This window comes from Elephantulus edwardii, unplaced genomic scaffold (assembly GCF_000299155.1).
Source record: "Elephantulus edwardii isolate Elephantulus edwardi_28Jun2011 unplaced genomic scaffold, EleEdw1.0 scaffold00328, whole genome shotgun sequence".
Classification (NCBI taxonomy): domain Eukaryota; kingdom Metazoa; phylum Chordata; class Mammalia; order Macroscelidea; family Macroscelididae; genus Elephantulus; species Elephantulus edwardii.
In genome coordinates, this window is record NW_006400078.1 from 476903 (window position 1) to 486484 (window position 9582).

General features: G+C 54.3%; 2 protein-coding genes across 3 annotated transcripts in view; both read right to left on the reverse strand.

Moving 5' to 3' along the window:
* Positions 1–640: 640 nt before the first annotated feature.
* On the reverse strand, positions 641–2936 carry SAC3D1 (SAC3 domain containing 1). Its single transcript, XM_006901526.1, has 2 exons — positions 2327–2936; positions 641–1143 (listed from the first exon to the last, which is right to left on the reverse strand). The coding sequence occupies exons 1-2, from the start codon at positions 2898–2900 to the stop codon at positions 641–643; spliced, it is 1077 nt and encodes a 358-aa protein (XP_006901588.1). The 5' UTR covers positions 2901–2936.
* Positions 2937–6520: 3584 nt separating this feature from the next.
* The window catches only part of SNX15 (sorting nexin 15), an 11322-nt gene continuing 8260 nt past the window's right edge, over positions 6521–9582 (reverse strand). The window contains exons 4-8 of one of the 2 annotated variants that reach the window (XM_006901459.1): positions 8626–8741; positions 8366–8534; positions 7970–8113; positions 6890–7153; positions 6521–6627 (exon numbers count right to left, since the gene is read on the reverse strand). In XM_006901459.1, the coding sequence (XP_006901521.1) occupies positions 6521–6627; positions 6890–7153; positions 7970–8113; positions 8366–8534; positions 8626–8741 (800 nt within the window). The remainder of the gene's footprint in view (positions 6628–6889; positions 7154–7969; positions 8114–8365; positions 8535–8625; positions 8742–9582) is intronic. The other variant, XM_006901460.1, reaches the window with a different exon arrangement.

Below are 9582 nucleotides of genomic sequence, written 5' to 3' on the forward strand. Positions count from 1 at the left end.
GAGAGCATAAAACAGGGGGCCAGCAGTTCTCCACTGAAGACCCCAAGTCAAGCTTCTCTGTATCTTTATCGAAAATTATCAGGAAGTAAATCACAAAGAGAATTAAATGCAAACGAAGCCAAGCTCTTTCTATTGAAAACCTTCTGCTTGACTCAGAAAGGAGGGGTTCACAAATGCAAGAATTTGGTTTACCCTTAACTATTAACCTTGATGCCTCAGGGTGAACTCCAGCTCAGGAAGTAACACTCCCTCTGTAGGGGGCCCCTTGCTGTCTCCTGTCTTGCAGGGAACAAACAGCTCATTTTCTAGGATCTGCCACAAGAGAAATCCTAACTTATATATCTGTAATTCCTTCAATTCCTGAACAAGGGTTTTCATATAATGTTTGGTATAAAGTTTGGCTTCCCATATTCTAGGCCACTGCTTATGAGGAAGTTGAAGCCCAAGGTGGGTAGGGTCTTGTCCAGATGGTTCTCCTGCCCCCACCCCTGCATGTCTCAACTTTCCCTGGCCTGCCCCCAAATAAATCAAGCCAAACTACCAGGCCAAATAAATAAGTCCCTTTTATTGCCTGGGAATCACGTGGGTAAAAGAATCCAAATGCTCTGTTCTAGTCCTAGCACGCAGAGGTGGGTGCCCATCACTCCAAGGACTTGGGGCTGACCATCACCTCCTCCTCCTCCTCGGCCATTACCACCTCCTCCAGGGTGCGCCCTTGAAGCTTGCTTTCCACCAACAGGTTGCAGGTCCCTGCGTGTGGCAGCCCCTCTTCCCTGTAGTGACCCTTTAGGAACACCACTGCCTCCTCCCCGTGCAGGGGCAGCCCGTGTGTCTGGCACAGGTCCTGAGCCTCCTTGGGTCCGTCAAGTGCCAGCAGGTACACCAAGAAGTCCAGGGGCAAGGTCTGGCCCTTGGGGGAGCTGAAGGCCCGAGCCAGGCGGGCCAGGCCTCCTCGGCGAGCTTGGGCCACGTGGCCATGCACAGCGCAGCTTGGCAAGTAGGGCAGAGTCCGGAGCAGGCGGAAGAGGCGGGCAGTGTTACCCTCGCGAAAGGCAGTGTCGATGGCCAGGGCCGTACGCAGGGCTGGGTAGGCACGCAGGGCAGCCGGCAGCTGCAGAACCTCTTGGAGGGCTTTCATGGAGCCTGGGAGGGCAAAAGACAGCACTAGAGTTACTCCTGCCGCTGTCAAATCCTCAGTCGCGACCACGCCCACTTCACAGACCACGCCCTTCCCTCGTCCCTTGCTCACCAATCCGGTGCCTCCTCAGCCATCTCTTTAAGGAGCTCCTTCCAGCTAACTACATCCTCTGACCATGAAGAAGTGGGCAGTGCTTACAGATACCAGGCTGAGGCAGTCCTAAAGCTGGTATATAGTGGCCCTCACCTCCCAAATGTGTTACGTGCGATAATGGTTACCCATGGTGGGCAGTGTTTGGTGGCGCTCCCCGATTACAACAAGCTCGGAAGCAGGAGTGGCATCCACTTCCGAAATAGCTTGCCTCCAGAAACGCTTTGAACGCTTGGAGAAAGGATGAAAGTTTTACAAGTGTCCAGGTCTCTCGTTCATAGGGTCGCTATGAGTCGCCTACGACTCGAAGGCACTTAACAACAACACCTCCCAAATCCAAGCTTCTAAACTCGCCCAGACCCCCATACACCTGTGAGCTGGTGCCACCAGGCCTTGCCCTGTCCACCTGAAAAGCCATTTGCTTCCGGGACGTTGCTTTCCTTTCAAAACTGTCATGGACCTTGGGCAATGACTTTAACCCAAGTTCTTGACTCATCAGTGGGCTAAGAAGCCAGGGGCATTTTAGTACAATTAGAAGGAGGTGAATGAGAATGTACCACTACCACGCAGCTGCTTATGTATCTGGAAACTTCCTAGACACGTTAACGTATCTAGAAACTACATATATATTGCATCTAAGGTCACACGTATCAAGTAGGTCCTCGATAGCTATGCAACTGTGACTGGGAGTAGACATTCTATTCTTTTTTTATTTTTTAATTTTTTAAAATTTTTATTATTTGTGTGTGTACCGTCAAATCAGATTTGACTGGTACAGGAGGAGATGGTTCCTCCTTCTCCAGCAAAGCATCTGGTGGATTTTAGACATTCTATTCTATAGAGGTTGAAAACCATCATGGGGCCAACGTCCCCATTCCCAATACCGCCCCCTCCACTTCTCTGACAACACCGAGACCCTGGACAGAGGCAGGTCCGAGGATCTTACGACAACACACATTCTTCAGGTACCTCTGATTCCCCCAGGAGCTCATGCTACTTCTCCCTCCTCCCAGCACCAATGTCCACCGCTTGACTCACCCAGGTTATAGAGCAGAAAGAGGCCCTGGAAGGAGGCCTGGCGGGGGTGCGGGACGGTGCCTCGCGCGTAGCAGCGCCGCAGCGATCCGAAGCCCTCCTGCACCTGAGCATGCAGCAGCGCGGGGTCCACGGGCCCGCGCCCCGGGTCGGGTCCGAGCCGGGCCACCACGGCCAGCAGCGTGGCCAGGGCCGCCTCCAGCACCACGGCCGCCTCGGCGTCGCCCGCGCTCTGCAAGGTCAGGTCCAGGCGCACGGCGCGCAGCCGGTCGGCCACGAAGCTGGCCACCTCGGCGCGGGACGCGTCGGTGCGCCCGGCCACCTCGCCGGCCAGGTAGCGCACGACGCCCAGCAGCACGCGCGGCGGCCGCAGCTGGCTCGGCGGGGGCGGGGGCTTGCCTGCGGCCGGCCGGCTGTACTCCTTCACGGCGCGCTGCGGGTCAGCCCGGGGCTGGTCCCTGCGGTTCCCCGGCGCCACCTCGAAGCGGTGCAGGCGGCGTTCCTTTTCGCGCTGGGCGCGCTCGGCGGCCGGGCACATATCCGGGCATGTGCCCACCGGCAGCTCGCAGTCGGGCATGGGTGGGCTGCGGGGACAGAGTCGGCGCTCAGCATTCCGGGGCCCCATCCGGTCGACTTGGGGAGTCCACGCCAGGCCGGCAGAGAAGCGGAGCAGTCGGGGGAAGCAGGACAGGCGGCGCTCGGCAGGGTCCGCCTCCCACCCTGGCAGCCCCCCTGCCGCCCGCTCACTGCCGTCTTCTCACCGGTTCCCCGATTCAACAGTTCAGAAACAGCTTCCCAGGGTGCACTGCGCTGTAGTCCTGAGCCGCTAAGGCTCTCCGCAAGCCCCGCGCGACGCCTGGAGATGTTCGTGTTTCCAACCAGTATAAGCCACCACCCCCACAATGCATCAGTTTGCGCTTTCTCCTGCAACCAATCGCTGCCTAGTTGAGGCGGGGCCCTGCCAGGACGTGGGCGGGGCCCTGCCAGGACGTGGGCGGGGCCCTGCCAGGACGTGGGCGGGGCCCTGCCAGGACGTGGGCGGGGCCCTGCCAGGACGTGGGCGGGGCCCTGCCAGGACGTGGGCGGGGCCCTGCCAGGACGTGGGCGGGGCCCTGGCAGGACGTGGGCGAGACAGCATCCTTCAGCTCCTTCAATGAACACTTGGTCAAGGATCTTCCAGATGAATGGTCTCACCTCTGGTTCCTCTTCATCATTCCTGTCCCCTAAATCGCTTTGCTGTCAGTCTCACTAGATCCTTGGGTAGTACAGTCTGCACCTGTCCACCGAACTAAATAACCGGTTAGTAGTTTTGAGTCAGGAAATCAAAAAGCGTATCGCAATGGGAAAGTCAGCTGTTAGGGACCTCTCTAAAGTACTCAGGAGCAACGGTGTCTCTCTGGAGACTAAGGTGCGCCTGATACAGGCCATGGTCTTTGCAATCGCTTGTTATGCATCAGAGAGTTGTACAATGACTAGGGAGGACAGAAGGAGAGTTGATGCCTTTGAGCTGTGGTGCTGGAGAAGAGTACTGAGTACCATGGACTGCCAAGAAAACAAATATATTCATCCTAGAGAGGGTTAAACTAAGCTACTCCTTGGAGGCAAGGATTCTGGGGCTTCGTCTGACATACTTTGGACATGTTGCCAGGAGGGACGGGTCCTTGGAGAGGGACATCATGCTTGGGAGGGTGTAGGGACAGCGCAGGAGGGGAAAACCCTCTATGAGATGGATTGATTCGGTGACTGGGGTAATCGGAATGGGTGTGTCGGAGGCAGTGCGGTTGGCGCAGGATAGCGCAGGGTTTAGGGCTGTTGTACATAGGGTCGCTATGAGTCGCAAGCGACTCAACGGCACATAACAACAACAAGTTTTGAGCTCACCTAGCAGTGATGCAGAAAAAAGGCCTGCCTGGCTGCAGTCACAAAATTAAAAGGTGTAATGTGTTGTGCAACACATCTTTTCACTTCCTAGCTGCTGGTGCCAAATGTGTTGACTGTGGATCCAAGCAAACCAAAACTGAACAATCTCAATCTCTTCACCATCCATTATGCTGCTGCCAATCGGCCCGGTGGTGAGAATCTTTGTTTTCTTGATATTGGGTCTCAATCCATACTGAAGACTGCAGTCCCTGACCTTCCATAGCAAGTGCTTTAGGTCCTCCTCAGTTTCAGCAAGCAGGGCTGTGTCATCTGCATAACACACATTGTTGATGATTCTTGCTCCAATCGTGATGCCACATTTCTCCTCATAGAGCCCAGCCTCCCCGTTAGAGACCTCTCTAAAGTGCTTAAGTGCAAAGATGTCAGTCTGGAGACTAAGGTGCTCCTGATACAGCCCATGGTTTTTGCAATCACTTGTTATGTAGCAAAGAGCTGGGCAATGACTAGGGAGGACAGAAGGAGAACTGATGCCTTTCAGCTGTGGTGTTGAAGAAGAGTCTGGAATATACCATGGACTGCTAGGAAAACAAACAGATTCATCCTAGAGAGAGTGAAGCCAGGATACTCCTTGGAGGCAAGGATTCTGAAACTTCGTCTGACATACTTTGGACATGTTGCGAGGAGGGACCAGTCCTTGGAGAGGGACATCATGCTTGGGAGGGTGGAAGGACAGCACAGCAGAGGAAGACCCTCGATGAGATGGATTGATTCAGTGAATGGGGTAATGGGGGTAGGTGTGTCAGAGATGGTGAGATTGGCACAGGATAGGGCAGAGTTTAGGGCTGCTGTACATAGGGTCGCTATAAGTCACAGGCGATTCGATGGCACATAACTACAACAACGTTTTGTGCAAATCTGCTGCAAAAGATCTCTTTAATATGTTAGGAAGCAGAGGTGTTACTTTGAGGACTAAGGGGTGCTTGTGTCAAGCTTGGGAAAGCTGGACAATGAATAAAAAAGACCACAGGATAATTGATGCCTTTGAATTAAGGCATTGGTGAAGAGTACTGACTATACCATGGAATGTCAGAGAATGAAATAAACCTGTATTGTAGTCACAGCCTTGGAAACCAGGATGGCAAGACTCTGTCTTACGTATGTTGGACATGCTAGTAGGAGGGATCAGTCCCTGGAGAAGGACTTTCATGCTTTGTAGGTAGAAAGTCATCCAAAAGGAAGATGACCCTCGATGAGACAGACTAACACACTGGCTGGTGCAACAGTGGGCTCAAGCCTGACAACTGTGAGGATGGGACTGGTCTGGGCAGCTTTCGTTCAGCAAAATCTTGCATTGCCTTCAAGTCAGACATATTCATGGCTGACTGTCCAGCTGGCTTTCGTGGCCGTAAACCACATGAAGAGGAGATTGCCCACGTCTCTCCCAAGGAGTCGCGGGTGGCTTGGAACCGCCAGAGAGGCACAGCCTTTGGGCTCACAGTGTGACTCTCCATGGGCTACGGAAACAGAGCTCCTTTTGCTGCAGCACAGGGTCGTTGGCAACAGCATGAGTCAGAACTGGTCTGAAGGCACCCAACAACAATCTGCTTTAGGGAAACCACAGCCAAGAGAGGCGTGTGGTGTCCGTCTGCTCTGTAACCCACGGAATCACCATGAGTCAGACTGGCCTGCGTGATGGTGGGCTTGGCTGTAGGCTGGTCAGTTTCACTGCCCCTTCCACTCTTCCTGGGTGACTACTCGCCCCATTCTCCAGATCAGGAGTCAGGCTTGCGAGGTCAACATTCCCTGTCACAGCTCCGCAACTGAACTCTGCTGGTGTATGACGAGAGTAGCAATTGGCAACACACCAAAAAAATGCTCAGTGGACATGCACATTTCAAGCCATTTTCACCTGTCAGAAAACAGGATTCTTCTTGAGTTTTCAACAATTAAAAAATATAAAAAGAATTTTTGGCCGTACCAAAAGAAAAAAAGGGTGATGACCTGATTTGGCCTCAGACCGTGCTCTGAAGACCCAGTTCTAGATGGGCAAAGAGATAATTTATCAACCAAACAGCTCCTTTCTCATAAACACACAGGTTGGGATCAGAAGTGTGAAGCCCTGATTTCAAGGTGGCAGATGCAGTCAGGGAATGAGAATGAATGCTTTTTCTTTCTTGGTCCAGTTACATAAATAGCCCCTGGGGTTACAAGCCCAGGGGAGAGGGCTTGGTCCTGGAGCAGGGACAGGCCCAGGGTCAGGAAGAGAAGGTGGCTGGCAGTGCTGGAGCTACAGTCCTGGGAAGGGTCCATGGCCTCTCACGGCGGCAGCTGGGACAGGTGCAGGCGAAAGATCTCCTCTGCCCGCTTCAGGTACTCAGCTGCCTTTTTCTTCACACCTTCCCGGCGGGCAGGAGATGGGTCACCTGTGGGGAAAGAGTGGCTCAGCCCAAGTACTGGACCCAGGTCTGGCCCTTTGAATTCCACAATGCAGCATCGCTAGACTCTTCCCTCCCTGGGTGTTTGTGTCTATTCTTTCCATTTCATACGAGAAAACTGAGACCTCATGGAGAAATATACTTCCCATGTCACCCAGCTAGTCAGTGAAGAGCAAGGGCTCTTGATCCCTGGGTCCCTTACTGCACTGGGTTGACACCCTGTCACTAGAGACACTAGAAACCCACTCACCAGAGACGCCCTGGAGCAGGATATGCACGCCATCTCTGTAGCCCTGGAGTGCGGCAGGATAGGCACCTGCCTTCTCGTTCTCCAGGGCCTGGGTGATGAGCGCCGTGGCCTGGCTCAGATAGGCAGGGGAGGACCCTCCTTCCTCATCCGTTTCCTCCTCCTGCCCTCCTGGCTCCCAGGGGTCCTGGTCCTGGTCCAGTCTCCTGGGCTCTACTTCTATCGTTGCCAGCTCACTTACGTGGGTGGGGCTGGGACCGGCATCATCTGTAAGCAGGTATGGAGGTCTCAGGCCACACTGGCCCTCGCCCTGCTGGAACCCGCTGCCCACTCCCAGACCCTTCTTGCCCAGCAGGATAACAACCCGAGGTCAGCCACCCCAGTAGAGGGGACAGTGTCTGGAGAATCCAGAAGCTGGCTGTGTATGATAAACTTTTATCATTGTTAACTACCGTCGGAGGCTAGCCAGGCCTTTTCTTCCGCAGAACCTCTGTGGTTCCACCTGGCAGCCTTTCAGTTAGCCAATCATAAATTATCACCCAGGCTCCATAGGGCAGACTGGCCACGATCTGCCTGTTTGAGGTGTTCCCATGCTTTTGAGAAGACAGCTTGACCTTCCTAATTCTGTCTCTAGGTACGCATTACCACACTGTCTGTCACGCACCCTTTTCCCCCTGGAACTAGAATGTCCCTGCAAAGTTTAACCCTAGGCTGGAGTAGGAGTGCTCCAGACTTAAAAGGCGGGCTTCTGAGAGTCTCAGGGATTTTCTTGTGGCCTCTGAATGGTAACTGAGGCCCGAAATGTTTAGATAGTGGGTGACAGGAACCCCGAGGATGGACACATACTTCCCATTCACCTCCACCCACCTCTTGTGCACCTGTCCCCTTCAACCCCTCCATCCCACCACTCATTGGGGAGGCACCTGGGGAAGGGGTGCCTGGTTCAAGTTCTCCAGGCCAAAGTTGCGGTGTTCCTGCAGGGCCTCCTGGCTGAGAGGGCATCTTTCTCTGATCTGTACCGACATCCTTTCAGCTTCTCCCCAAGGTCCTACTTCCCGTCTCTCCACTGTCCCAGCTACTTACCTTCTTTGGAGAAAGGGTCAAAGAGGGCCAGTTCAGCTTCAGTGAGTGGGACTTGGGCAGGGGACCCGCTGGCATCCTCCGTGGCCCCACAGGTAAAGAGGAGGTCCAGGGCATCCTGGGCAGGGCTGGATGGTGGGGGGTCGGCTGAGGAACAGATCAACAGGGACATGATCAGATGGACTTAATATTTCTCCCCTTTCCAAAAGGTAGGATGGTGCTTTCATGAAGTCCTTACAGCAACCAAGGGGGTCTGGACTCATTTTACAGATGAAGAAACTATAGTCCAGAAAAGGAAAGGACTTTCCCAGGGTGACCCAGTGGATTGGCAGCCTTTTACCAAGGTGATGGACAGGAGGAAGAGCAGACGCCAGCCCTGGCTCCCTCCACCCCATGCACCTGGCACCTCCAACTCCTCCAGGCCCCTCCTTTCAGGGGGCAGGGGCTGCAGCAGCTGGACCTCCTCAGGGTGAGGCCTGGGCTCTTCAGGGGGTGGCGTGGGGATCAGAGGCGGTGGCAGGACATGCAAGTCCCTGGGCACCTCTGAGAGCCGCGTCACCTCCCCGCCCTGTAGGGGAGAAAGGCATGGTGGGCATGGTGGGGGTCACAGTGCAGCCGGTGGGCAGCGTCCCAGGCCCAGGAGGCGGGGGTGCACGTACCCGGAAGAACTCCTTCAGCTGCGGGCTGTTGTTGAGAGCGGGGATGTGCACCGTGAAGCGTAGCAGGTCCTCCGCTCCTTTCCTCCGCTCCTCAATCACAGAGGCCTCAAATCGGCCTGCAGCCCAGACAGTAAGGGGCAGGGGGGCAGGGGCAGGGCAGGGAGGGGACCCTCAGTGAGCCTCCCGTCTTTGAGCACCAGCGTCCTCTGAGACAGCCTGAAGCCCATTCAAAGGTGCTCCTGGTCCCAAGGGTGAAGGCAGCCCCGATCACAGTGGCTGATGCCACCCGGCTCTGCTTCTCCCAGAGGTTTACTGAGCACCTACTATGTTTTGCTGTGGGTTATATTCTAGGGTGAAAAAGAGAGGGCAAAGCCCCTGCACTGAGGGACACTACCTTCCAGACAGGGAGGCCCACAGAAGAGAAATCATTTCAGATGACTTGGATGGAAAGGGGAGAGAAGGCCACACAGTAAGTAGTGCCTGCTTTTCTTTTTAATTTTTTTTTTATTATTATTTTTGTGTGAGTGTACCGTCAAATCAGATCTGACTGGTACAGGAGGAGATTGTCCCTCCTTCCCCGGCAGAGCACCTGGTGGATTCGAACCGTCTTTTTTAATTTTTTTAACACTTTCTCTACTCTGCTCTAGCGAGGTTCTCCTAAGGCTGGCCTAGGTGACTGTGGATGGAGGTCCACCTGTATGGCATGGTCTAACAAATACAGTCAAGCCTGTGGAAGCTGGGACCTGTGTAAGGGGCGTAATAAAGTGGAGAAAGAATAAGTTTAAAAAAAAAGACTAGAAAGAAGGAATTGGCAAACTATTTCTAAAAATATTGCCCAGTGAAAAAGTTCCACTCTGGGTCTGATGCAGCACTGGAAGGTGGACCCCTCAAGTCGGAAGGTGAACCCCTCAAGTCAGAAGGTGGACCCCTCAAGTCGGAAGGTGGACCCCTCAAGTC